The sequence below is a fragment of the Acinonyx jubatus genome, chromosome B3, assembly GCF_027475565.1.
Source record: "Acinonyx jubatus isolate Ajub_Pintada_27869175 chromosome B3, VMU_Ajub_asm_v1.0, whole genome shotgun sequence".
NCBI lineage: Eukaryota > Metazoa > Chordata > Mammalia > Carnivora > Felidae > Acinonyx > Acinonyx jubatus.
In genome coordinates this window covers 1264983-1292974 of record NC_069386.1, presented here as the reverse complement: position 1 = coordinate 1292974, position 27992 = coordinate 1264983, and the positions used below count along the sequence as shown (strand labels likewise).

At 54.2% G+C, this 27992-nt stretch overlaps 1 protein-coding gene across 2 annotated transcripts in view; it reads left to right on the top strand.

Annotated features, from left to right (window-relative positions):
- Positions 1 to 27713, top strand: part of MTHFS (methenyltetrahydrofolate synthetase) — a 32235-nt gene extending 4522 nt beyond the window's left edge. For both annotated transcript variants that reach the window (XM_027068276.2, XM_027068278.2), the window contains exons 2-3: positions 2250 to 2511; positions 27337 to 27713. In XM_027068276.2, coding sequence (XP_026924077.1) covers positions 2250 to 2511; positions 27337 to 27563 — 489 coding nt within the window. In that variant the 3' untranslated portion in view covers positions 27564 to 27713. The remainder of the gene's footprint in view (positions 1 to 2249; positions 2512 to 27336) is intronic.
- The last annotated feature ends 279 nt before the right edge of the window (positions 27714 to 27992 follow it).

Sequence of the window (27992 nt, the reverse complement as noted above, 5' to 3'; positions counted from 1 at the left end):
TAACCGATCAAGCCACCCAGGCACCCCTTAATTTTAATTTTCAAGTATTATTTCTTAATCTCTGATTGCTTTCTTTCCATAGCTGTCTGTTGTTATTTTATAGATGCAACTATCTTCTTGAATTTGTCTGAGGTAACTAATTAGAATTAAAAAATTCCCCATTCTCTGAATTATCTCAGTTTCCTGCTGGATCATCTCCACCTCCTTAGTCCTTCTATTTTGTGTTTTAGCTTCCTAGGATGTTTGATGAACCTTTATTGTGGGTGCGTGTTTATGAATGAGGGCATGACAGCTCCTGGGTCTCTCCTTTGCCTTTTGTGGTCACTATGGGAGGAGTGGGTCCTGCCTGACCTACGGCCACGTCCTCTGAGTGTTGTGTCTGTTGCTGTTTGTGTAAATAGCGCCCATCTGCACTGTCTCACAGAAATTAGTCCAGTCTCCGTTCTCTTGTTCTCAGTGTTATAATGGCTTTCTCTTTTTGTGCTTTTTTACTGTCCGATAAATGAGATTTTTAAAAGCAAGAAAGATAAATGTGTATGCACAGTCTCACACTGAATTTTAACCGATGTTTATTTCTGCTTAATCAGCTCGTGATGTTTTATATTCTCTTTAAAGAGAACACGAGGGGCGCCTGGGTGGCTCAGTCGGTTAAGCGTCCGACTTCGGCTCAGGTCATGATCTCATAGCCGTGAGATTGAGCCCGGCATGGAGACTACTTGGGATTTTCTCTCTCTCCTTCTACCCCTCTCCCCCACCTTCACTCTCTCTAAAATTAAAAAAAAAAAAAAAACAAAAAAACTAGGGGCACCTGGGTGGCCCAGTCAGTTAAGTCTTCAATTTTGGCTCAGGTCAAGATCTCGCGGTTCGTGAGTTCGAGCACCAAGTTGGGCTCTGTGCTGACAGCTCAGAGCCTGGAGCCTGCTTCAGATTCTGTGTCTCCCTCTCTCTGTGACCCTCCCCCATTCATGCTCTGCCTCTCTCTGTCTCAAAAATAAATAAACATTAAAAAAAAAAAATAAAGAGAACACGATAGACCTTGACTTTCTCAGAAATGACTTGTGTGCCAGAAGCCTCAGGTCTGCCCATGATCTGGGTTTCACATTTGTTTTGTTTTGTTTTGTTTTGCCTTATTTTAGCCTCATGACAGCTTTGTGACTCCTCGGAGATGGAGTGAACTTCCTTCCTTGACACCGGTCTGCTGTGCTCCATCTACTGAATTTCTATGTGCTCCTTTCTGTTAGGAATAACTCGACTTTGTGTAACTGTCTGTTTCTGCCAGTCATGTTGATAAGCCCAGGGGCAGTATCTTTTTCTTCTGAGCTCGGAGGAACAGAAAAGGAAGGGAACAAGAGCAAAAGGGGAGCCAGGAGCTAACTTCCGAGTCTGGGGCAGTTCTGAGATTGTAACTGTTGTGTGGCTCGCACAGCTCTGCCCTCTCTGCCCGATGCACCATTAAACTGAGCAGGAAGGAGCAGGAAGGCGTTCTCTGACTCGGGGCCGCCTTCGCACAACTTGGCACTTGCCTCTGGAAGGACTTCACCTCTCCAGGATCCGCCCCCCATCTCTGTGCCACTTTAACACCCATGTGAGCAGAAGAGTTGTAGGCGATGGGACGGAGGTGGACAGAGCTGAGAGAATTACAGGGCGTGTTCTCTGCTCCCAGGAGCCCGCGGACTGGTCAGAGTACCAGCGATTAGTAACCAATCCGATCCTACATAACTGTTAGGTTGTACATGAACTTTTAAGTGTCGTAAGTGCTCTGCAGAAGTCAGGAGAAGCGAGGGCTTGAGTTGGCTTAAATGGGCAGAATTTTGGAGGGGAGAAGCTTGGCTGTCCAGGCAGTCGTGGGAGCCGAGGTTCAGAGTTAACCTCAGGCAGAGCTCGGGATGACCGGAGGTGGCCGCAGCAGGTGGCTGGAGGCCAAGCCTGGAATTCTCCGCACGGACAGCAGGGCCCACGGCGACTTTGTAATGAGTTTTCAGTCCTAGAGGAGGCGGGCCAGAGAGGCCAGAGCCGTCAGAGAGGTGGTTGCCGTCTCAGAACCAAGCGCTAGGCTTCAGGACGCAGCACCGTCTGGCCCCCCTGCACCTCCCTGCGTTCTTTTGCGGCCTTGGGTTTGGGTGGTTGAAGAAGCTGGAGGAGTGTAAGCTCAGAGGGAAGGGGCATGTGCAAAATGTATCGGGGGAGCCGCTGGGTTTTACGAGTGTAACCTTGGAGAAAAAGGGTAATTGTCATCATTTCCCATTTAGGTGATAGCTCACAGTCAGTATCAGAAGTCGAAAAGAATCTCCATCTTTCTGAGCATGCAAGACGAAGTCGAGACAGAAGAGATCATCAGGGACATTTTCCGGCAAGGGAAGACCTGCTTCGTCCCACGGTACCGGTTCCAGAACAACCACATGGACATGCTGAGACTGACGTCCCCCGACGAAATCTCGTTACTTCCCAGGACGTCCTGGAATATCCTTCAGCCTGGAGAGGATGAGGTCCGGGAGGAAGCCTTGTCCACAGGCGAGTGTTAATGGTATTGGGACTGGCACGTGAGGGTGCTGTGGGACTGTGGCCCACTGGTCACGTGCGGGTCACTGGGGGTCGATTTTCTTACCGGGATGAGCCCTGTGGTGCTTACATTCCAAGACACCCCTGTTAGCTGGCTTAGGGTGAGATGCTCTCTAAGCTATCAGGTGCCAGCCGTGAGAGGAGTGCGGATGCCTCTTCTCAGACTCTTGCCCTTGTGGGTTGAATTAGACATTGTCCCCGAGTAAGGTGATCGTTTCCCGTGATTTCCGTGACGGGCTGTGAGTTAATGGGTGCATTTCCATTAACGCTACAAGCTTTTACCTCTCCAGGCAGCTGCCTTGTGGACATCGCCTCTTGGAAGTCACGTGGGCCTCTCAAACACAGCCTCTTCCAGACGCAGTCACGTTCCCTCAACCCCTTCCGCCATGTGTCTCTCTGGGCGTGGCACTGGCCGCGCTACCGTCAGCCGCCCAGCTGACCGCGCAGGGGTCTCAAGGTCAGCCTTGCTTGCTCTCTCCCTCTCATGCCTGTCATGCGGTCTGGCGCCGAGTCCCCGCGATCGTACCTGCTGTATCGAACATGCCGCTTCCCCCCGCCCCCTGCGCCCCGCCGCCAGGACGTCCCGGCCACCGGCTTGTCGCGATGGCCTCCTCGCTGCTCTTTCTCGCCGCGCAGTGTATCCCCTCCTCCCCTGTCGGTCCACTCTCTGCACAGTAAGTGAAGCAAGACTCCCGAAACGCAGATCTGACCGCTTCTGTCCCCTGGGTAAAGTCTCTCGGTGACTTCTGCTGCCCGCCCTCTCGTGGAAGGGAACGCCCCTCAACGAGGCTCTTCCCGATGCGCCCTGTACTGCCGTCGTTTTCACCTCTTTCTCCTCCCACCTGCATAAGCCACGTTCCGGCCCCTCTGAGTGTCTTGCCTCCCGCCCCCACTCTGCCTTCTCTACCACAGGACCTTTACACATGCTCTTCCCTTCCTGCAGCCACTCGGTAGATTTAATCATTAGGAAGCAGCCAAAGAGCTAAAGACAAAACGAGCTAAGAGTCCTAGTTTGTAACACCGAGGCCCAAACCTTTCTTCAAGGTATATTTTTAAGACTTCAGTGGTTGGAAGGAAACCCAAAGCAGCATTATGCCCTTGCCTCTCAATTTCTGTTCTCTTCCAATGTAACCCCGTAACCTACAAAATCAGTAAGATGGGGCGGGAGGGGATTGAGCCAGGGCTTGTGGTATTTGGGGGGTTACCTACTCTGCTTCCTTAACCTCCCCCTGTTGTCCAGTCCTGCCCTTTGCCAGACATTTAGGCACCAAGGGTACACTCAGACCACCTCCCTGCTGGCCCTGCACAGTAGAGCAGATGAATGCCAACATTATCAGACTCTCGTATTTTTAAGGGGAAAGATTGCAAGCATTTTAAGACAGTGAGACAATGAAGGGGCGTGGTATATCTTGGGGGCGGCCCAGGCATATAAGATGAGGCCCTGACATTGCTCAGACTTAATGCAGCCACGTCTCCAGACTCGCAGGCTTGAGGGTGGGACCCAGGACAGTCCACTTCTGTCTGACTCTGTGTTAACTGCTCCTCCAGTGCTCACATCACCTCTGTAACGCCCCTGCTGAAATTCCGGAGGCCGAGCCCACTGTCTTTGCTCTGTCCATTCTGCAGCGCGTTCTTTAGGTTGAGCCAAAATGCATCAGCCTGAACTTCTATGCTTTTGTTCTATTTCTGTGTAAGTACAGCTGCTGGAAAGTAAGGACGAAGCGTGATCTTTCTTCCTAATTTAGTTGCACTTCCTGGTTAGATAAACTCAGGCCAAGTAAGTGAGCTAACTCATTATGTATGGTTTTTAGCACGTGGCTGGCATGATTTGGCACGTGGGCAGAATTACTCGTTTTACTATCAACTCATTGCTAGCCAAGCATATAGCATTTTGGTAATGTTTCCTGAGCATCTCCGTTGTGTGAAACACTGTTAGGTCTGCAGAGACGAGGTCCTGGACTTCAGGGGGCTCACACTCTACCTGGGGAGACAGCAAGTGTATGTACGTAGAAAAATACCCTAGCCTGCAGTGTATGTCAGATACAAGCATCAAATGCAAAGGTACAGAACGTTACGAATGTAGACATTCAGGGCTTGGCTCTGAGTAGAAAGAAGCCTACCCAAGACACTTCACTCTTTCCTCCTCTGTGCGTTTCCACGCCGTGGTTGTGGGACCAGCTGCTCCCCCCCGTGGGTTCTTGGCAGGTACTTGCAGTCTGGGTTGCAAGTGGATAGGGGATTACGTCTGGTTTCTTGGAACTGCTGCCTGGGAGGGGAGGCTGTTCGCTGCTGTCGGGAGAGGTGTTTGAGCAGGCAGCCTCTGCCTTTTGTTATCTGCCCGCGTCGCACTCTGGACGCGGGTGTCCCCGGTATCAGCTGCTAACAACGGGCTAGTTTTGGGGGAAGTACAAATCTCGCTTCACAGTGTGTGGGACGAGCTGATTAGAGCTTAGACCGCTGTCCCGCCGTAGCTCCTGTAGCCGGTTTATCTTTCGGGTTTGCTCGAGTCATCGCAGCTTAGAAAGGAGTGACCTGAGCAAAGGTCCACCTGGGGTTTGCTACCTAACAAAATAGCAGATTGCTAAGTAGAGTAGAGGGGCCGCCTCTCTGCTGAACTTCTCCTCAGAGTGAGGGCTGCTCAGGCAACTAGATTAGCCAGGAGTCTTTCCACGGAGAGTACGTGATCTGAGTCAACCTGGCTTAACGGAAAAGGGGATTTTATTGGCTCAGAGACTGAGAAATCCACAGAAGGGCGAGCTTTTGATACACTAGACTGAGTGATTAGGGTCAACTCTGGCTCTGCTGTGTGACTCTGCTGTCATCCGTGTGTTCCAGTTGCTACATGGTGGCCGTGGTGGCCCGCGGTGGCCCGTGGTGGCCTATGGTGGCCCGTGGCAGCTTTGGGTTCCACAGCACACTTGCTGTTAGCACTCACGGAAGAAAGGAGCAAGTTTACCAGTAAAATCCTGGTCTTATGCTCGCTGACCCAGGTTGGGTCAGATGGCCTTTCCCAAATCGGTCACCGTGGCCGGGGACATGGACTGGGCCAGCTCCCTCATGCCCTCCCGGTGCCATTTCCTGCGATCTGGGAGAAGGACATGCTGCCCGATAGGGGGTGCTGTGCTAACCACTGAGCTGACGTGACAGTTGGGTGGGTGACCCCCTATGGGGAAGAGTAGTGCGGTTTGAGAGCAAGGGGAGCAGGGGCCGGAGCATCCACGTTCACTGTCACAGGCACTGCTGTCCTTCCTGAAATCTGCAGAGGACAGCATGCTGCCGTGTCCTCACTGTCGGCCTTCGTGTTTTATTTCTGATCTTTCCAGAGGCTCTGTGTGTGGGTGCCGAGTCCTCACGGAACGATCACAAAGAAGACTTTCCATCCCAACCCAAACCCTCCACGGTAGTGGCGTGGGACCCTGCCGGGGACACTGTCTTGAGCATGTGGCCTGCGGCTTCCAGCTGGGTTGTTCGTGCTCTGTGCTTCCAGGCGGGCTATGGCTGCTTTGCTGAAAGTAACGCCCGTGAAACCAACCTCGTTTCTTTCTTTAGTAGGGTTGCACGGTGTCTGAAAGAATGTGGTAAGGAGAGTGGGTTTGAATTTCATCGAGCCGTCTGACTGAGTCATGATGTCCTTGAGGACAAGCTGGCTAAATTCAGACGGATGATAATACTTTATTCAGAAAATACGTATTGAGCGCCTGGTCTGTGCGGGTGTGATGGGGGCACAGCAGGGAACGGGGTGGACCTGTCCCCACCGCTGGGGAGCCGGCAGCTGTCCTCGCCACAGCGGGGTCGTGCTGGCCTCTCACCGGGCTCTCTGTCCCTCTCAGCTCTTGCCCGCTGTCCCCGAACTTGAGCATTTGCGTAAGTTCCTTCTGATCATTCCCGCTGTGCTTTTCACATTTCTGGGAGAAGCCGGTTTGTGGACGTGGGATGCTCCTGGTCTGTTTTGCACCCTCCCAGGTGTTCAGATAGCGCCAGAGTTTCCTGTGCAGTTTTTCATCACCTGTTTCTGATTCTAGCTTAGGGGAATCTTCTGTCCACCGTTTTGAGTCTTCATTTCAGTTCCTTTGGAATAAATTTCGAATTGGTTCCTGGACATATTAATTTTCCTAAAATACCTTTGGGGATAGGTCACCCGCCCTGTTCACGCCTCTTCCCCGGATGCTGGACGGGCCTGAGCTCCCGAGCAGACCACGGTTCCTGCCAGCTAGTTCTGGCCAGAGGAAGGGACATCGGGTAGAATTTGAATATTCAGGCCACCCGCTGGGCCTTACCTGCCCTCCCACCTTGACTCTGGCTTCTCTCTGCCACTCCTCTGCTTTGGCCAGAGTGTCTGCTGGAAGCCAGCCTTTTCCCAGCAGTCAGACCATAGGTTGGAGTCCGATAAACCGGGTGTGCGTTCTAATCTGGCTGCTTGCTGTGACTGGAAAGATGGCTCGTGTCCTTTGAGCTCCAGTCTTCTCCTCCACAGACGGATGTTGCGGAGCCGCTTCCGCGAGATGGCATCAGTCGGTGCCGCTGATCTCGCTGCTGGTGACCCGTCGTCCGCAGGCACGCTGCACGCATCACCGTGACACCCGCGTCCGCTGTGTTTCTGGGCTGGAATGTCTTCCGTGTTTGTTCCTTCAAGGCCGTGTCTTTTAGTCTAGTGGTTAAGCTCCCTGCCTTTGGAGGCAGACTGATCCGAGTTGGAATCTAGGCTTGACCATCTGGGAAGTTACCTGCCTCTCAAAGCACATGTTTTTTTCATGCGACAGTTGCGGGAGGGGGGATGTGACGATGTGCAGGAAGTGCCTCGTGCGGCCCCTCGCGAGGGGGTCCCCGGACGTGGCAGTTACGATTCCGGAGCTCAGCTACCTTTCCACACCTTCCCCGTCTGCCCCCCCCCCCCCCCCCCCCCCCCCCCCGATACCGCAGTCCCCTTCTCTAATTCCCACTCACCTGGCTTCTAACACATGCTCCCTGTTTTGTTAATTCTCCTTGGGGTACATTTTTTTTTAATTGCTGATGGACTTTGTGAAATTGTGATTGATAATAAGAAATACGTATACTTGCTCTTTGGCCCTGGTTTCTGGCACAGAGCTCCTAAAACCCGTGGAGTGTCCTAAGGGGTAAGAGTGATAAAGGTGTCTCAGTATTCATCAGTATTCAGCCCCGCCCCAGTGTATGTTAATGACATCATGTTCCAGTGCACCCAGGGATGAGGGCTGGTCACCGGGGAACCAATCGCATCTCTGGAGGGCTGGAACTTTCAGGCCAGGGAGGCCAGTGGCCAGTGATTTAATCGCACCTATGTCTTGAAGCTCCCATAAGAACCCAAGAGGACAGGTTCAGAGAGCTTCTGGGTTGGTGAACAGAGGGAGGTTTGGGAGAGGGGTGCACCTGGAGAGGGCAGGAAAGTCTTGTGCCCATCCCCACACCCAGCCCTCTGCACCTCTTCCGTCTGGCTGCTCCTGAGTTATAACATACTTTTTCAAAAATTAAAAAAAATTGTTTTTTAACTTAAATTCAAGTTAGTTAACATACAATATGGTATTGGTCTCAGGAATAGACCCCAGTGATTCATCACTCACATACAACACCCGGGGCCCATCCCAACAGGTGGCCTCCTTAATGCCCATCCCCCATCCAGCCCATCCCCCACCCAACACCCCTCCAGCAGCCCTCAGTTTGCTCTCTGCCTTTAAGAGTCTCGTGTGGTTTGCCTCCCTCTCTGTTTTTATCTTAGTTTTGCTTCCCTTCCCCTGCACCTCCCTTCTACCTCCACACTATTTTCCAGAGCAGCTGCACCAGTGTGCATTCCCACCAACAGTGCAAGAGGGTTCCCCTTTCTCTGCATCCTCGCCAACACCCGCTGTTTCCTGAATTGTTAATTTTAGCCATTCTGACAGGTGTGAGGTAGTATCTCCTTGTGGTTTTGATGTGAATTTCCCCGATGATGAGTGATGATGGGCATCTTTTCATGTGTCTGTCGGCGGTCTGGATGTCTTCTTTGGAGAAGTGTCTATTCATGTCTTCTGCCCATTTCCTCACTGGATTACTTGTTTTTTGGGTGTTGAGTTTGTTAAGTTCTTTATAGATGTTGGATACTAACTTATCCGATATGTCATTTGCAAATATCTTCTCCCATTTCGTTGGTTGCCTTTCGTTTTGTTGATTGTTTCCTTCCCTGTGCAGAAGCTTTTTATCTTGATGAGGTCCGTAAGCCAGTAACCTAGTAGGTAAAATGTTTCTCTGAATTCTGTGAGCTGCTCTAGGAAATTAACCAAACCCAAGAAGAGGCCGTGGGAACCTCCGATGTACAGCCCATGTGCGAGAGGTGCAGGTGACAGCTGGGACTTGCAGTGGCATCTGAAGCGGGGACAGTCGTAGGGGCCTGGATCCTTTACCTGTGGCACCTGACGCTGTCTCCAGGTAGATAGAGTCGGAACCGATTTGCGTCGAAGGACGTCTGTCTGGGGTCAGTGAGTTGCTTGGTGGAAAGAACACACACCGGCACTTGATTCGGGAAGAGCAGACCTTCTCCTGAGTCGCGAGCTGCTGGTGCCTGGTGTCACCTGGTTCTCACGGTAGACTCCCGAGTACAGGTTCGTGCGATGGGGCCAGCGCTGTTATTATAAAGCCAGAGAATGCTTATGTAAGTTCACGGATGGCCAGTATTTTATATCCAGTAAAGAAAGGCTGGATTTTAAAAATGATTAGAAGCGTGTACCTAGGGGCACTTAAAGAAGTACGTCAGAAATAGTTGTTTGATAAGGTGCTGTGACATTGTTATTTGGTGCTTGTGAGTAAAGGGTTAATGCGGGTCCTGGGCCGGAATCGCGTTGGAGTGGATCTCGTCCCAGCACTGCTTTGGGGAGGCTGCGGAGTGAAGGTCCAGGTGGAAAGTTATCCCTGCCTCGTCTGCTGTTGCTTCCGTACCCAGGTTGGGAGCCCTGAGTGGGCTGCCTTGGGTCTGGGCCTCCGTTCGTGTAAATCATCACGACTAAAAATAAAGCAACTGTGATTTTGGACTTTCCTGCATGTCATGTGTGCCCCTGTGGGGCTGGGGTGACGTCCGCACGGACGGTTGGCCCTGCGGTCCTCGCGCTGTCTTGCTGGTTCTCGGGTGGGAGGTCGCGTGGCTGCCTCCAGGGCACGTGGGCAGGTAATGACGCGGCCACGTCACCTGCTCTGTTTTCCACTCCAGCGCCCGTCCAGGTGCCCTTTCCTTCCGGGCGCCCCATTCGCCCAGAGCGCGCCACGACCCGGCCGTCCCCTCTTCTGGCATCTGCCGGGTGGGCACCATTGCTCACGGAGTGAGTGATCCCGGGAGGACTCCCGCCCTCCTGGGGAAGAGCTTGCGTCAAGTTGCTGTGTCTGAAAATACGCTGGTCTTGGGGCTGAGAAGCTTTTCCTTCAGGCACCTTATCAAGTACACACGCGGGAAGAACGGCGGGGCCTTCATCCGGGCACCCAGTGCGCTGGGGACGGGCTTCGTGGGGCTGTTCCGGAACCAACGGTCTGTCTCCTGCAGGACAGAACATGCTGTCATCCCACACGCCGCTCATTGCCTCCCGGTGAACGCCCAGCCCAGTAAGACGGCAGCTTCCTCGGGGGCCTCGGCCCGTCATTCTTGCCCAGCTGGGCTAGCCCACCACCCGCTGTGTCCCGGCACAGGGGTCCAAGGAGCCACCCAACAGTTTCTGTCACTAAAGGACGAGCCCAGGTGACAGACTCCCCACAGGTGGAACCTCTGCCATCTTGTATTCTGTTTGGGGAAAACGGGTTGTTTTTGCCATTTCTTTTCCTCTGCGTCCTTCCTGGTCCCGGTGATTGCGCGTTCCCGTCTGTCCATTACCGTGAAATCATTCTTGGGCCTTAAATTCTCACTGGCGTTGTCCACGTCACCTGTATCGACTTTACTTCCTGTAAAAGATAAGAAAGTGAACATGCTTATTTTTCCTGGTTTTTATCAACATAACCTGGGATTTTAAAATCAGTAGTCATAATTCAAAGATGTGTGGATTCATTAAGGCATTGTGTTTTTCACATTTGATTATTTACTTACTGCATTAGTAGAGGACAGTCATTTAAACTCAACTCTAAAGTTGCACGGGTGCGTCATTCCCTGCTTCTGCTTTTAAGCTGTGCCTTCCTTATTATTGATTTCTATGTTTTTATTAATTTCTTCACCAGATGGAGAATTCCTTTAATTTTTTTTCAGTGTGGTATTTTCAGAATGCTTCTTCTTTTTATTATTATTATTATTTCATTGGTATTGTCTCTGTAGATGTCAGTGGATTCTGGAATGGGGATTGAATTGTTGGGTCACCCTGGTTTTCCCGCTCGTGATTCCAACGTTTTCCATCAGGTGCCGTGGCGTGAGCATTAGAGGCGGTGCAGGGGTCAGGCGGTGGGGCTCCTGGGCTGGTGAAGGCGGTCCTGGCTCCACCAAGGGGGAGGGTAGGCCGGACGCCGGAGGAGAGCGGATATCCAGACGGACAAGAAGCCCCTGCCGTACTCAGCCCAAGTGCGAGTCGGGGCCGTGGCTGACTCCGTGCCGGACGCCGCAGGCCCGTTTCCTGGAGGAGCGTGCACATCCTGCACACGGAGGTGAACCGTATTCTGTAGGTGCTGGGGAGTTCTGAGATTCTTTAGCTGGGGGTGGGGGGCGCGACACAGACAGTCTGTGTTTTGGGAAGGTTGTTCTGCCAGCCGTGAGGAGGACGGGACCAAGGAGACTGGGGGTGGGGCATCCCCTGGGAATGTGATAGGACAGGAAGGAGTAGCGACCGTCACTTGAAGGATGGAGAGGACACATGAGCTCTGACACGCACAGCGTGTGGCCTGTAGGCCCCGGTGACTGCCCACTCAGGGCCACGGAGGCCCAGCCCGGCTTTGCCGCCAGGGTGGGTGCCATTCACCCAGTCAGGGAGTGCAGGAGGGAGGAGTTGGGGAGTAGGTGCTGAGCCCCGCCGGGGGTGGTCCTGGGGCCTCTGGTAGGTAGCTTGTGGGAGGCCCAGATCGGGAGGTCGGGAGACGGGACTGGCTGGAGTGTGGTTGTGGGGCGAGCTCGCGGCTCTGAACAGAGGCCGGCCGGTGGACGATGTGTCTGATCTACACGGGCCAGACTGATGTGCGCTTCCCTCTCTAGATGAGGGAGAGAGAGGGGCGGGGGGGGGGGGAGAGAGGGAGGGAGAGAGGGTGGTGGGGGAGGGAGGGAATGAATCTCAAGCAGGCTCCATGCTCAGTGCAGACCCTGCCATGGGGCTTGATCCCATGACCCTGGGATCATGACCTGAGCCTCAATCGAGAGCTAGACGCTCAACCGACTGAGCCATCCAGGCGCCCACCCCATTTTTAAAAATACTACAACAGCACGAGGAAAACCCAGATATATTTCAGCTTACACGAATGCCTCCGTGGGGTCACTTACTAGCAGTGGACTTTCCACACTGGTTTCAAAAAAGGCTAGGCCACCTCGCACACCCCCCACCATCACGGAAGAGCGTTTTTTCCTTTCCCTGGATGGATGGATGGGTACAATAATGAATGCACACACGCTCATGAGCACCTGTTGTGTACAACAGGTGGTGTCCTGGCAAGGAAGAGACGCGGTCTGTTGATGACGGAGCCGCGTGGAGGAGGGAATGGGGAGGTCGTGACGGGAGCGTTGGCCTCTGGGGACTGGTTCTGTCGCGGACTGGCTAGTGGATACGCGCAGCCCTCGCCCTCTCTCTGAGTCTCGGCCCCTCACGTGAGGATGGATCATGCTGCCCGGCTCACTGAAATGCCGAGAAGGCCGAAGAGAGTTTGTGTAGGGCTTTTCCACTGCCCAGCACACAGCAGGTGCTCGTCGATGGCGGTGATGACCCTCGCATGTAGCATGGTGGCCCCAGGCCCGGTGACAGCGCCCGCCACGGCGGTGTGCCCACAGCGCCCTGGGGGCCCAGGGTGGAGGGTGCTCTTTCATGCGTTTCGGAAGGCGGAGCAGAGCCGTCTGTAAGCGCGAGTCGTAGTTCGCCGTGAGGTTGTGTCGGGGGAGATACGGTGAGTTTCTCAAGACGAGCGTGCTGGCGCAGGAAGCCGAAACTCCACTCATACGTCGGAAAAGTTGGTTAATGGTCTCGGGAGAAATGCATTTATGCTGCTTGAATTCTCAGCCTTGGAATAACTTAGTGTTGACCTGTCCGTGTTTCTGGTTTCATTTTGAAGAAGTTATCGAAAGAGGAGTTCCTCAGTTTTCTTTCAATTTCCTTTTTCCTCCTTTAAAGAATTACAGTGGTTAACATGCGTTCGCTATGGAAAATGTCAAATTATGTAACAAGCTGTATACTAAAAAAATTTTTTTTGGATGTTTATTATTTACATTTGAGAGAGACAGAGCGTGAGCAGGGGACAGGCAGAGAGAGGGAGACACAGAGTCCGAAGTAGGCTCCGGGCTCGGAGCTGTCAGCACAGAGCCCGACGTGGGGCTCGAACCCACGAATCGCAAGATCGTGACCTGAGCCGAAGTCGGACGCTCAACTGACTGAGCTCCCCAGGCGCCCCTGTGGGAAATAAATTTATTTACAACATTCAGCCGTCTTCAGGAATATGGCCACCTCCTCAGTTGTTCAAGGCTTTTATTCCGTATTCCTTTGTAGATGTTTTTGATTTGAGTCACATTGTTTCTTCACGTTGCTTGTTGAGTGTATTCCTAATCAGTTGATATTTGTTGTTATTGTGAATAGGATCTTTCCATTATGTTTTCAAGCTGGTTATTTTTATTATGTAGGAAAGCAGAGGAACGTGGCTCAGATTTCCAGATGGAACTGGAAGTCTCTGAAGTAATTTTAAAGTTATTTTTGTTGGGGCTCCTGGGTGGCTCAGTTGGTTGAGCGTCCAACTGCAGCTCAGCTCATGATCTCCTGATTCGTGGGTTCAAGCCCCTGCGTTGGGCTCTATGCTGACAGCTCAGAGCCTGGAACCTGCTTCGGATTCTGTCTCTGTCTCTGTCTCTTTCTCTCAAATATAAATAAACGCTAAACATTTTTTTAAGTTATTTTTGTCAACATTTTCTTAAGTTCTAGAAAATCAAATCTTAGAAAACTTAATTTCGTAAGATACTTGCATCATTGATAACATGTTTTCAAGGTGAGGTGTCCAAGATTTTTTTTTTTTTTAATTTATTGTCAAGTTATTGAAGATACAGTGTATACGGTGTAGTCTTGGTTTTGGGGGTAGATTCCCCTGATTCATCACTTACATACGACACCCAGCGCTCATCCCAGCAGGTGCCCTCCTCAATGCCCATCACCCATTTTTAAAGGCTCCCAGATTCTAGAGGTTGAGATGTGCCGAGTGGTTTCCCCGATCTCCAGCAGGTGTCAGTGTTGGTCCGAGGTGGCGGTTTTAGCTGTGGGATCCCGCATTTACACATCCTTATTCCCGCAACACTGGGGATTGTCGAGCCGGAAGGGATATTGGAGATCATCCAAGTCAGCCCTTCCGTCTGGGAGCTGGCCTGGGTGGGGGGCGACCCATCCAAGGTCACACGGTCCCGTGGGGTGAGACTGACATGAGGGTGAGCATCAGTCCCCAAAGTCACGGAGGAGAAGAAGGTGTCGCCCCAACATATCGAAGCTGTGTTTTGGTGGAGCGGAAGGGTGCTGTTCAGCGTGTTCGGGTGAGTGGGGACCCGCCCCTGGCGTCCGGAGCCCGGGGGGCAGCCCGGAGGCCTGGCGCTCTCAGCAGCGCTCAGCCGTGTTGGCGGAGTGCGGGAAGAGCCGGCGGTTTTGTGACAAACCCTACGAGCAATGAAATCGCTTACCGAGGGATATTCTCCGGAGAGCTTTTTAAAATGGCAGAAAAAGGCCTGTTTCCATTTTTTCCCGCGATCCCGAAGATGCCGTCCACTTGTTCTGTGACTTCCTCACGCGTGGCCCCATCTCCTTGTCCCACAGCCTGCACGCGTGGAGCCCTGCTCTTTCCTTCACTTCCCCCTTGGAGGCTGAGCACGGGGCTCCCTGGCTCAACCTGCAGAATTCGGAGGAGCTCTTGCCCTGGCGCCGGAGGCCCCTCTAGCGTGCTCTGTGTGCCTCCTTCCGGCCACCTTGCTCCTGTTCCCGGGTGGGCCCTTCCACGGGGAGCCAGTCCCCGGCCCCACATACGCTCGTGCTCTTCCGGCTCTGTGCCTCTGCTTGTTCTCCCTCCTGCCTCTCCACCCTGACCCTCAGCCTCGTCCTCTCCCTCCCCCGGCCGGTACCGCAGGCCACCCCCTTGGTGAGGTTTCCTCGGGCGCGCCCCCTCCTCTGTGGACCCCAGCATCCTCCGTTCCCCACTTTCCTTCCTGCCTGTCACTAGGTCACCCTAGTACAGTTACTGGTGTTCACACGATTTATTGGGCGGACCTGTAGCTGTCCAGGGTGCTGTCCTGGGTCCTCTGGGCCCCGCAGACAGGCTGTCCTCACGGCGAGCTGTTCCCAAGTGTCACTGATTCACTTGGCTGCACCGGATCTCGAGAGCTGCCGTCTTCGGAATCCTTGCTGTCCTTCCTGCCACGCTGCCCTGGCAGGTTTGGGGGAACATTCGGGGCTTCGGGAGCGTTTCTCCCGCGCCAGAAGAAGACGCATCAGAGCAGATGACAGGGGCATCTGGAGTGAGAAACGCACTCGGAAGCCACCAGGAAAGGACGTTCCGTAAACACCAGATAACTGTAAACACTGTTATTTGGAAGTCACGGGTTACTTTCTGTCAGGCTTGCTCCGCGTGGCGCAGGCTGGTGTCAGCCAGGAGGCAGGCCCTCCGCGGGCACAGGAAGACGGCCAGCGGAAGAAATACGGTGTCCCTGCAACTTTATCTTAGTTAAATGCGCTGCGCCGCAAAGTTTGCGGGACCCTGAAGTGCTTGCCTGACGTCTTGGTAAAACAAACGGCGGAAGCCAGGGAGAAGTTTCCATCTTGCTAACGAGCTCTTACGGCTCCGGGGTCATGCAGAGCTGTAATTATTTAGAATGACGACTTTGAGCGCTCAGCCCCTAAAAAGCGAGGACAATAGAAATGGCTCCAGGAGCACCCAGACATTTCTGTATCTGAAGCACTCATTCTTTGCTGTTCCCGAGCCCCAGCCTCTCACGACCCTGGGCCGCCTGCCACAGTCCCCCGACGCGGCCCGGCACCCACGTTCTTACTCGGTTTTCCCGTTGTGGTAAAAACGCACACACTCAGCCGTCTTCAGGTGCCCGGCTCAGTCATGTGAGGTACACGTAGTGTTGTAAGACGGACACCCGAAACTTTTCCTCTGGCAAAACCGAAAGGGTGCCCCTTAAACAGCTCACCCTGCCCGCTGCCCCAGCCCTGGCGACCATGGCCGCCATCTGCTTTCTGTCTCCGAATGTGGCTTCTTTAGTTTTTAGAAAATGTTCATTTACTTTGAGAGAAAGCACAAGTAGGGGAGAGGCAGAGAGAGGGAGAGAGATTCCCAGGCAGGCTCCACGCTGGCAGCACAGAGCCTGTCGTGGGGCTCGATCCCATCACCCTGGCATCGTGAGCGGGGCCGAAATCGAGAGCTGGCCGCTCAACCGACCGAGCCCCCCGGGCGCCCCTGGATTTGACTACTTTAGAGACTTCGTGTAAATGGAATCACGCAGTGTTTGTTTTTCTGTGACTGGCTGCATTTATTTATTGATTGTACCAGACACATATACAAGGAATTGTCCTCAGAATCACTGAGCTTTGGTTGTAAACAGATCTGAGAAACTCAAAAGCTCTATCCGCTCACTTTACAGATGGAGGAGGAAAATCGGGCGACCAGAGGTTGCCTAAAGTTAGCAGAAAACCACATGAAGTTCTGTAACATCTTTTCAGTTTTCTAGGATGTTTTAAGGTCCGACTGGTTGTCAACAGCAGTGTGAGTATCCCAAGATCAGAGCCAGAGTAAATGTCACATTTAGAAAATGACACTTGGATAAAGCTGTTGCCGCTGGTTCTGTTTTCTGCCAAGCATCGTTGCGTATCGACAATAAAGCAGTTTAATTCTTTTTTTCCAACAACGTTTACTCTGGTCGATATCTACCAAGATAGGATAAGCTGAAGGATAGTTTTATTTGTTTATCTTTTTCCTTTTTAAACTGGGAGATGTCACAAAGCTGGATGTAGCAAACTTCTCCCGTAAAGGGCCAGATAGTTAACATTTGGGGGCTGTGTGTGCCCCACGGTATCTGTTGTAACGATTCAATGCTGCTGCTGTAACGTGAACGCACAGCGTGACTTTGTTCCATAAAACTTTATTTACAAAACAGGCAATGGCCAGATTTGACCCCCAGGCTGTGCTTCACCCACCCCATAGCCAGGTGGCCGGGCGTCGCTTCTGCGTGTTTTGGCCTTAGCACCTTGCGGGCTGGCTCTCATATAGGAGACACTTGTGGTTGTTCATGGGGATGGTGATGATGATTTTAAAAATGTAATTTTTTACATTTGTGATCAAATAGTCACTTCCTACTGACTTTTAATAATTTAATAAGTTTGGGAGTTATTCCCTACATACCACGCTAGATAGCTTTACGATATAATAAAAAGTATACCTAAGAAAATAGCTAACGTGTCTGAAGTACATCTTTGAAAGAAGACTCAAAATTTTTCTGAGTATTCATAAAGGTATTTCTTTTTCTAAAGGAAAATTATATATTTCTAAAGGAAAATATGTATACATATTCTAAAGGAAAATTGTATGTATATTTCCTTGTATAAATATAAGGAAATAAACCCAACTCGCAAATCTGGAGGGAACCGCCAGTCACAGCTGTGGGCAAACCTTTGCTGGGTCCCTTTGCTCGGCACCTCGGGACCCACCCGCTGTCTGTCACGTCCACTTGCTTGGTGCCTGGGGAGGTCCACCTGTATGGACGACAAGTCCTTGTCCTGGTCTCCGGTTCTGCAGCCAGGGGACGGCACCGCGGGGACCAGGGTGGCCGGGAGTGAGCGGGTCGTGTCCTCCCTCCTGCCCCTGGCCACAGTGCATCGAGTGCCGAGAGCCGTGCTCCGGTCAGGTGGCCCCTCCAACTGCAGCTGTTTGGGGCCTACAGTCCTGCCCCTCCCACTCCCACCCCTTGACCTCCGGGCCTGGAGGTGGTCAAGGCTTCCCGGGCAGCACCACTCTGGGGGCCACCCGTCTCTACTGCTCTCTTTTGTGTGTCTGGTTCCGTGTGCTGCCTGCTGCTCCCTGCGGCCCTCACCCGACCGATGCAGTGTTGCGTCCACCTGACTGGCCCCCCCAACCCTAAGGCAGGCGGGTAGGAGGCTCCTGCCCAGGCAGGAAGCAACGAGCTTGCACCTGTAGTAAGAGCCAGGAAGTTAGAGTTCAGTCCCAGCTCTTGTGCTCCCAGCTCTATGCCTCCGGGCGGGCCACGTGGTCTTGTTGAGCCTTGGTTTTCCCGTTGGAGAAAGGGGATGATAGTGTCTCCCTCTCGGGACCGCTGGGGACATTCAGTGAGGTCGTGCCCGTGAAGTGCCGTAGCACAGGGTCTGGCACACACGTGGTTTCTAAGTGGCAGAAGGCACTTCCGTTTTCCTTCGTTTGCCAACAGACTCTCCTCCAAGGATCCTTTGTGAAGGGGAAGGCCACGGGGCACAGGGGAACTCCTTCTGTGACCCCCCGTCTCAGGGACTGTGTGTGTACTAGAGAGGCAGCCGGCTCCCCGCTGCGCTCAGGCCCGGCTCCTGTGGGTGTCTCTGGTGGGCCCATTCCCAGCTGGGACAGCAGGTGGCTGTAGAGAGTCACAGTTGCAGGTGGTTTGGCCTTAGGAGATCCGCGTAGTAACTCAGCATGTGGGTTCGTGTTGCAGTTGTTTGGATTACTTGAAAAGGAACGACTTTCAGAGTCAGAATGAAGAGAAGAGGTGTTACGCACACCTGGAGTTTAGCGAAGGTAGCAATTATTGGGCACGTACTAGTTTCTTCATGCGGACGTTTATCTCTTCTGTGACTCGTACCACAGATGCTAGTATTTCCATCTTAGGGAGAAGAAACAGACTTTTAGAAGGTAAGTAGTTGGGCATTTTTCTCGGCTAGTGACTGGTAGTCCGGGGATTCACACGCACGTGTCCTCTCTAGAAGCACACTCCGCTGCCGTGTCACTCCACCTCCAAGGCTCTGGTCCGAGAAAGTGGATGCTTTAAAAGGGTTCTGATAAAAATTGGGGTTATATACGAATGTGGTGAAAAAGTCCAACAGCGCAAAAGGATGGGGCGAAAGCGTGAAGCGTCCTTCTCATCCAAGGCCTCCTGTGGCTGGTTTCTTTCTCCGGAGCCAATCTCTGTTGCCGGCTTTCTTTGGATCCTTCCTGACATACCCTAATAGGGGTTTACCAGCATCCTGGGAAGGAGGGTGATTGGTCTTTATGGCACATCTTAGCCTGACTTCTGTCCAGTTGTGCTCAGTGTTTCCTAGGCTCTCCGGGTTGGGTGGGCAGAGGGGGGCTCTCTGGGTTGGGGGGGCGGGGAGGAGGGCTTTCCGGGTTTCGTGGTGGGGGTGGGGTGAGGGAGGCTCTCTGGGTTGAGTGGGTGGGGAGGAAGGGGGCTCTCTGGGTTGGGGGGGTGGGGAGTGGGGCTCTCCGGGTTGGGGGGGTGGGGAGGAAGGGGGCTCTCTGGGTTGGGGGGGCGGGGAGGGGGACTCTCCAGGTTGGGGGGGCGGGGAGGGGGACTCTCCAGGTAGGGGAGGCGGGGAGGGGGACTCTCCAGGTTGGGGGGGGCAGGGAGGGGGACTCTCTGGGTTAGGGGGGGCGGGGAGGGGGACTCTCCAGGTTGGGTGGGGGAGGGAGGGAGGCTCTCTGGATTGGGTGGGTGGGGAGGAAGGGGGCTCTCTGGGTTGGGGGGGTGGGGAGGGGGCTCTCAGGGTTGGGTGGTGAGAGTGGGGGGAGGGAGGCTCTCCGGGTTGGGTGGGTGGGGAGGAAGGGGGCTCTCCAGGTTGGGGGGGTGGGGAGGGGGGCTCTCCGGGTTGGGTGGGGGGAGGACGCCATTGCTGAGGCTCCCAGCAGTTAAGTCCCCGTATACTATTCCTGCATCTAGCCTTTTCTGGAAGGGTCTAAATTCCTGCCATCCCTACCTTCTCCATTTCAACACAGAGTGCATTTCACAGGGCTAGCTGAAAGCCTTGAGCTCAAAAACACCTAGGTGTAAATATAAGGCTGGCCGACATTGTCTTACGACGTGAATGCCTAGTTAGCGGACTAGTGGTGACCGGTCATGCCTGGGCACAACCCTGCACGTGGCTTCCTTCTGTACCTGGTACTGTCACGACACTTGTAGTCTCTGTGTTTTGACACAAACGTCAGGTCCTGTGTTCAAAGAAAGGATCTTAGAGGAACAACACAGAAACGACCAGTCACACGACAGTTTGTGTCCTTCGAAGATGATTTTTACATCTTTTGATTCTGTGTTTTACACGTTTGCCTCCACAAGGGGATTCCCAAATGGCCGAAACCCATTGTGACCAAACACAGCAGAAGCAATGAAGATGCATTTGTAGTGGAATTAAAGAAATGGCTGTCTGCCTCAGCTGGTTTAGTCAAATACTCTTTCAGAGTGGTACGCAATTGTAGGGAAAGAAACGCGCAAAAAACCCAACTTTTAAGTGTGATCGGAAGTTGAGTATTTGTGACGCCTGTGATCACGAAAATGGTTTATTCTCCTGCTCTACGCTCGTACCACGACAAGGGAGTCAAGCGGCCGTGCCCCCGTCTGTGGTTTCTGAGGCAACCCCGACGTGAGCTCAGGGCGTGTGGGACTGATTTCTGAGAGTTGTGCTGTGTGCGCTGTCTTGACTGTGTCTGACGGTCCCAGCTGCCTCGTGTTCCAGAAGCGTGTCGGATGCCAGTGTGCGTGTCTCCGTGATTGGCTGCGGGGCCTCGGGGGGGTGCATGCGGCAGCTGGTTATGACAGCTGGGGGACTCTACGTTCGCATACGCCCATCTGTCTTCGACGGCAGGTCAGGGTGGCTCTGAGTGACGCTTCGTCGCTGCCGGGTACCGGTGCTAGGACACGGCCCGGGCACCCTGTCCGGCAGCCTGCACGCTCGGCCCCTTGACACGTGCCTTTCCCATGTCCCTCCGTCCCTTTGCCGGACCCCACTCGAACCTTTAGCAGCAGGAATGGTGTGTGCTGAGTCACCATCCACCTGGACAGCAAGCCCTCCGCTGGGTCTCTTAGGAGCTGGCCGCCCTCGGGGAGGAATGTGACCTCTCTGGGCACAGAGCTCCAGCTCTTCATCCATCAAATGGGGACGGTGGCCCTGCACTCCTGCCTCACCGGGAGGGCGTGCCGACCAGCTGATTGCGGTCCCTCTTCTCTCCCCAGGGCGCCACATGGTGCCCGCCGCGTCCGTTTCTGTGCTCTGTCTTCTCTTCCAGCAGCTGGACTCTGGATAAGGGTTAGGTGTTGCATACGGGACGGTAGCGACTTCTCGCTCTACCTGTTACTGTTCTTTCTTTCCCGGTAAACAGAACCGAACTAGCATCCCTCTGGGGAAAGGAGAAAACAGTTCCCAGAAGGTGGGGAAAGGATTCCTCCTCCTCTTTTTTTATTATCATTAATCTTTTCAATTTTTTAATGTTTTACTTATTCTTCAGAGGGCACAAGCGGGGGAGGAGCAGAGGGGGGAACAAAAGATCCAAAGTGGACTCCGTGCTCACGGGAGTGAGTCCTATGCGGGGCCCGAACCCACGAACCGTGAGATCGTGACCTGAGCCGAAGTCAGAGGGTCAAGCGACTGAGCCACCCGGGTGCCCCGGATCCTTCCTCCTTAACGGACCGGGGCCGTGTCACCGTGTAGGACAAGAGCTGGTCGCAGCAAATCGCACGTGCAGGGAGGGCTGCCTGGCGTCTAGCTGAGGCTCGTTGACGTGATGATGTGGGGACCAGACAGGTAGATACAAAGACCGGTGGCCCCTGCAGGCGGGAGGCCTTGCGGCCGTGGGAGCATTGCGGGGGTGGGTGGTGAAGGCGGGGGTACCCACCTGGTCAGGGAGTTTGGGCGTTGTCTTTAAGTCACTGTGGTGGACTAAAGGTCTCTGAGAGGGAAGAGTGAGGACGGGGCCCGCACCTGAGGCTGGGTTGGGGTCAGCGGGGCCAGGCGGCGGGCGCCCGGCTGGATGTGTGTGGGGACTGGCACCCACAGAGCGACAGGTGGAGGCGAGCGCCCTGCCAGCCGCGTGGGGGCCCCTGGGGGTGGATCCACAGTCCCGGACCAGCAGGAAGGGGGGGGATAGACGCCCATGAGGCTGGAGTTCGATCTGCACAGCTTGTTCGGATGCTCAGCACCCGCAGCAGGGTTGGGGCAGAGGGAGCTGGGCGGGCCGACAGGAGTCTCTGAGCAGCCCGGGACGGGGGTCTGAGTTCAGGGTGGCCGAGGGGGGCTGGGGCTTAGCTGCTGCCCCCTTGGCCAGAGCTCAAAACGACATTTTGTGAAGGTGGCCTGAATCCTCGGTGCTGGCTTCGTGCGTTCGGGGCTGAGAGCAGGTACTGGCACCGGCGGCGTCCCCCTCCGGCGTTTTCCTTCAGGGCCTGGTTCCGCTTCTTTGTCGAGGAAGATTCTGCAGCCCAGTGTCCGTCCTCGCTCCCCGCTGAGCGCGCCCTCGCCCCAGCGATTTCCTCCTGTGCCCACTCTGATAGACGTTTTCCCGGCCCTCCTCGCCCTTCCTGCCAGCGCTCTGCTCCCTTCCTCCTGAATATCTTCCCTCGCGCTCTACGACGCGGCAGCACCCCGCAGCCTGCCGCCAGACCCGGCCCGCCGCCTGTCTCTGCGGGTAGAACGTTACGGGAGCCCAGCCACGCCCGCCCGGGTTCGCACCTCCCGTGGCTGCTCTCGGGGCACGAGTCGTTGTGACAGAGACCCTGCGGCCCGTGAAGCCTGAACCACTTTGTGTCTGGCCCTTCACGGGGAGTTTGCCGACCCCGTGCTCTGACATCCCCCGGCCCCGGTTTCCTTCCGCACCCGGAGCCGAGAGAGCGTGTGAGAGCCGGCTCTAAGGGAAGCGCTGGCCCAAAGTCATTCCAAGTGAAGAAGCTCCCCGACCTGGCGACCTGGCGAGAGCGAGGGAGACCAGCTGAGCCTCGGCCGACTCCAGGAAGTTGTTTGCCTGCCTTTCTGTCCCCCTCTGCCTTCTCCTCCTGCAGCCGCCTGGGGGCGACGTGCTGGAATTCTGCCTTCTCTCCCTCTGTCTCTCTTCTGGGTTCACTTGGTGGAAACACCCATCTTCTGTTGGTTTTCCCTTTGTAGCTTTGCCTTTTCTTAATAACATTTTTAAGATTTTATTTTCGAAAGAGGGAGAGAAAGAGGCAGAGAGGCGGGGAGGGAACGCCAGGCGGGCTCCACACTGTCAGCACAGAGCCCCACGCGGGACTCGAACTCGCGAAACCGTGAGATCATGACCTGAGCCGAAATCAAGAGTCGGGTGCTTAACCGACTGAGCCACACAGGCGCCCTGTTTTCTTTTTTTTCTTTTTTTTTTTAATGTGGTAAATAACACATAACACGAGATCCTCCCCCTTAACAGAAGTGTAAGCGTGCGGTCCGCGTTAACCGTGGCCTCGGCTGCGTCTCTCACCCTGCGCGGCCAGAACTTCCGCGCACCGCACGGCGGCCCCATTTCTCCTCCCAGCCTCCGGCAGCATCCTTGTGCGCCCCGCTGCCGTGAGCCTGGCTCCTTCAGACGCCTCCTGTGAGCAGAATCTTGTAGCATTTGTCCCTCTGCGCCTGGTGGATCTCTCTGGACCCGATGTCCTCCGGCTTCTTCCAGGCTGCGGCAGGTGGCGGGTCTTCCTTTTTCATGGCTGAGTAGTATTCCAGCGCCGGGCCGCAGTTTGTTTATCCTTTCGTCCGTCAGCCGGCATTAGGGGTTTCTAGCTCTTAATTGTTGTCAGTGGTGTTGCTCTGGACACGGGGGTGCAAACACCTCTTCAAGACCCCGATTTCAGGGTTTTTTCCTTTGGCTAAATACCCCAGAAGTGGGCGGCTAGATGTTCTTCTAATGTTTTAAGGAAACTCTGTACTGCTTTCCGTTGCAGCTGTACCTTTTTATATTCCCAGCAGCAGTATACGAGGGTTCCAGTGTCTCCCACGTCCTCACCAACACTTACATATTCTGCTGTTTCTCTTTTTTTAACGGACATCCTAGCAGGTGTGAGGTGGTGTCTCGTGGCGGTGTGGATTTGCGTTTTCCTGACGATGAGTGAGGTCGAGCATCTTACTCTGTGCCCGTTGGCTCCAAAACAGAATCAGGACACGTAGGAAATGTGCACAGTTAGTTACTGGTAACAAAATTACATCACTGATCAAAAAACTCCCACCAAACACAAAGGCCAAGGCCAGGTGGATCACAGGCCAATTCTACCAAGCATTTAAAGAGTTCTCCTGAAACCATTCCACAAAGAAAAAGAGGGAGGAAACCTTCCGAATTCATTCTGCCGAGAGGTCAGCAGCACCCAGATAATAAAACCAGGCAAAGATACTACAAAAATAGAAAATTACAGACCAATGTCCTCGATGAACATAGAAGCAAAATCCCTCAACAAAATATTAGTAAGCCATATTCAACAACACATTAAGTGGATTATTCACCAAGATCAAGTGAGACTTGTTCCAGGGAGCCAAGAATGGCTCAGTAGTTGCAAAGCAGGCCACAGGATGCACCCTGTTAACAGAACGAGGGATAAAAACCATATGATCATCTCAGCTGCAGAAAAAGCATGTGACAAAGTACAACATCCAGTCGTGGTAAAAACGCTCAACAAAGTAGGGTTAGAGGGAACATTCCTCAACACGATACAGGCCATGTATGAAAAACCCATAGCCAACATCATCCTCAGTGGGGAAGCGTGGGAGCTGTTCCCCTAAGGTCAGGAACAAGGCAGCGATGTCCAGTCTCACTGTTCAAGACAGGACTGGGAGTCCTGGCTGCAGCACACAGACAAGAAACAGGAGTAAAAGGCATCCGAATTGGTAAAGAAGAGGCAGAACTGTCTCTGTCTGGAGATGATACGATGCTACACGCAGAAAATCCCGAAGACTCCACTGAGCATCTACTGGGACCTGTGAAGGAATTTGGTAAAGTCCCGGGGTACAAGGTTGATACACAGAAGTCCTGCACCTGTGGGCCAGCGCTGGCCTTCCCTGGAGAAGCGTCTGCTCAAGGCCTCTGTCCTTCCGTAATCGGGTTGTTTGCTGTCTGAAGCTGGAGGGATCACTTTGTCTTTACCTCTGGAACCTCCGTGCCGCTACCGGGCCGACTCCACACCACGCTCTCTGCTGCCCCTCTGTGTGAGCCTCCTGCCCTACTTACTGCCTCCGCATCACTCCGCCCCCTGCCAGCCTTCCCTTTCTGAAATCTCCACAGACCCAACTCGGACACGTCCTCGAAAACCCAGGTCAAGGCAGAGTTTGCGTGGATCCTCCCCTGACCTCCTGGCCAGCCGGGCGCCTCTGCTGAGGTCTCCAGCACTTCCCGTCTCCGTTGCCCTCGGGCAGTTGGCAGAGGTGGCTGTGTTGTGTCTGATTGGGTGCTGCACACGTGCTAACCCCCAGCTCCTGAAGGGGAGGAAGCGCATCCCTGGGGGTGCTTCACACAAGGCGCCTTGACACGCTGTGAAGAGGCAGGAAGCCCGGAAAAGAGGAGTGCGCGTGCGTCCTAAGTATAGACGACAGAGCTCAGCTTGCAGCCCAAGGGTGGTCTGGCAACGAGAAGGGACATGGAGGGAGCCAAGTGTAAGTGCACAACAGGAGAAAGGTAACGGTCAGTGACCAGGGCCTCTCCGCGAGTTTGGATGGGACTAGACCAGCAGGTTTGTGCGGAAGGACAGAAGGACACGGCCGTCCTCGGAGCCGGGCTCTGCTGGAGTTCGGCAGGTGTGGGCCGGCGGGTGTGGGCTGGGAGCCAGAGAGAAGCCAAGTGCACCTCGTGGCTCCGCAGGGCGCAGGGCGGCTGTTGGCCGTGGGGGCCGGGCCGGCTGCCGTCTGGACGTCCCTGCTCCCGACACCCTGTTCAGACGGTTCGTGGCTTCCAACCCTGGTGTGTTCCCGGCAGCAGTGCCGCAGAAGGGGTCAAGGCAAGCCCTGGACGCCCTTCCGGAGGCCGAGGACCAGTACGGGAGGGCCCCCGGGCACGCCCCTGAGTTGGACCCGTGGGGTGGCTCTGGAGCAGCGCGGATCCGTCAGTCTCCCTGGACGAGGCTGCGGGGACCCTTCCGTGGGCCTCGCGAACCCTTGGAGATTCTCCACCTCATGGTCCTCACCACCTTCTTCATGAGACCCCCTCACACCTTCCCCCGTGGCCGGGTCTTTACACCCTCGAGGACCCTGCCTTCCAGCCTGAGCCCCAGCCTGCTCGGTCTTGATGACGCCGTGGCCGGCTCTGATCCCTGTAGTCCCTGGGAAGGTTCCAGCCAGAGGGCCGTTACAGGGACCCATTTCATACCTTTGGAGCACCCCTGGTAGGCCAAAGCCTGCGGTCACGTGAATCCGGGGAAACCGGATGACCAGGCAGGCCTTGCCACTCTGGTGGGAGGGCAGTGAAATTTGCAGGTGGCGTGGCCCTCTTCCTGCCCACTGCCCTGGGGAGCAGCTCTGTCCTTTCTGGCTTTTTTCTGACCCTCTCTTGCCCCTCCTGGACATGGGCCCCCTAGCCTGGGAGGCACGTAGGATCGTACGGACACTTAAAAGAAAGGAAAAAAGTTCTTAGGCCCCATCCATGGAATTCTCTTTAGGTGTGGGTGGGGTCTGGGAATCTGCATTTTTGTACTTACAGTTGACCCTTGAACTACTCGAGGGTTAGGGGCGCTGACCTCTACACACAGTTGAAAACACATACAACTTTTGACTCTTCCAAAACCTACCTTCTCACAGCATGCTGTTGACCAGAAGCCTTGTGATGACACAGTTATCGCATGTTCTGTGTGCATTATGTACTGTTCTGTACAGTAAAATAAGCCAGAGAAGAGAAAGTCATAAGGAAGTCATTAAGTCATAATTAAGAAACCGTAAGGAAGTGGGGCTCCTGGGCGGCTCAGCGGCTCAGTCGGCTAAGTGTCCGACTTCAGCTCAGGTCTTGATCTCATTGTTCATGGGTTTGAGCCCTGCATCGTGCTCTGTGCTGACAGCTCAGAGCCTGGAGCCTGCTTCGGATTCTGTGTCTCCCTCTCTGCCCCCACCCTGCTTGTGCTCTCTTTCTCTCTCAAAAATAAACATTAAAAAAAAAGAAACTGTAAGGACGAGAAAATACATCTGCAGTACGGGACCGCATCGGGAAAAGCCACATAACAGTGGACTTTCCGCAGTTCAAACCCATGTTGTTGAAGGTACACACAGAAGGGCGTCTGGAAGGATGATTGACGGACTTAACTGAATTGCCGAGTAATTTTTATTTCCTTCTTTGACCCTGTGCTTGTTGGGTTTCCTAGAGTGGTCATATATTTCTTTAGAAATCGGAGAGAGGGGGGTGCCTGGGTGGCTCAGTCGGTTGAACAACTGACTTCAGCTCAGGTCATGATCTCTTGGTCCGTGAGTTCGAGCCCCACGTCGGGCTCTGTGCTGACAGCTCGGAGCCTGGAGCCTGCTTCGGATTCTGTGTCTCCCCCTCTCTCTGCCCCTCCCCCGCTCACGCTCTGTCTCTCTGTCTCAGAAATAAATAAACATAAAAAAAATAAATAACATTTAGAAATCGGAGAGAGGCTAGACGCCATCCGAAAGCAGGAACTAGATCCGCGAGTGGTCCTTCGCTTTTGGAAACCGTTAACGCTCTTCTGTGTGTTCGTCTCTTCCACAGGGGGACTTGATCTCATCTTTGTGCCGGGTCTTGGGTTTGACAAGCATGGCAACCGGCTGGGGAGGGGCAAGGGCTACTACGACTCCTACCTGACGCGCTGTCTGCAGCAGCGGGACTCGAAGCCCTACACCGTGGCCTTGGCATTCCGAGAGCAGATGTGCCTCCGGGTCCCCGTGGACGAACACGACGTGAGGGTGGATGAAGTCCTTTACGAAGACTCCACGTAGATCCCGATGCCTGCGGCCCGGAGAAAAGCAGAATACGTGTTTCCCCTCGTCACGAGGCAGTGTGCGTTTTGCCCACTCATGGTGAATATGGGCTGCATTGTTTCTAGTGGAATTGCAAACGCCTCACATTAAAGCATCTTCCAAAGCCAATAGTGGAACGTTACTTAAAGTGGAGGCTGTCACACGTGATGTTCCGCGTAACTTCCTGCCGTCAGCGTGGCGGGCTGATCTTTCTGCTCTGCAGCTTAAGCTAGATGTGTGTGAGGACCTGTGTCCGGCTCGGGGCGCCCGGAAGGTAGACCCCCCCCCGCCCCGCCCCCAGCCCACACCCGGTTTCAGCGAGCCTTGTCTGGACTAGTCAGTCTTTGGTGGGCGGGCGCGGGAGACTAGGCAGCTGCTAATTGCTTTGTTGGGGTTTGCTCTGCGTAC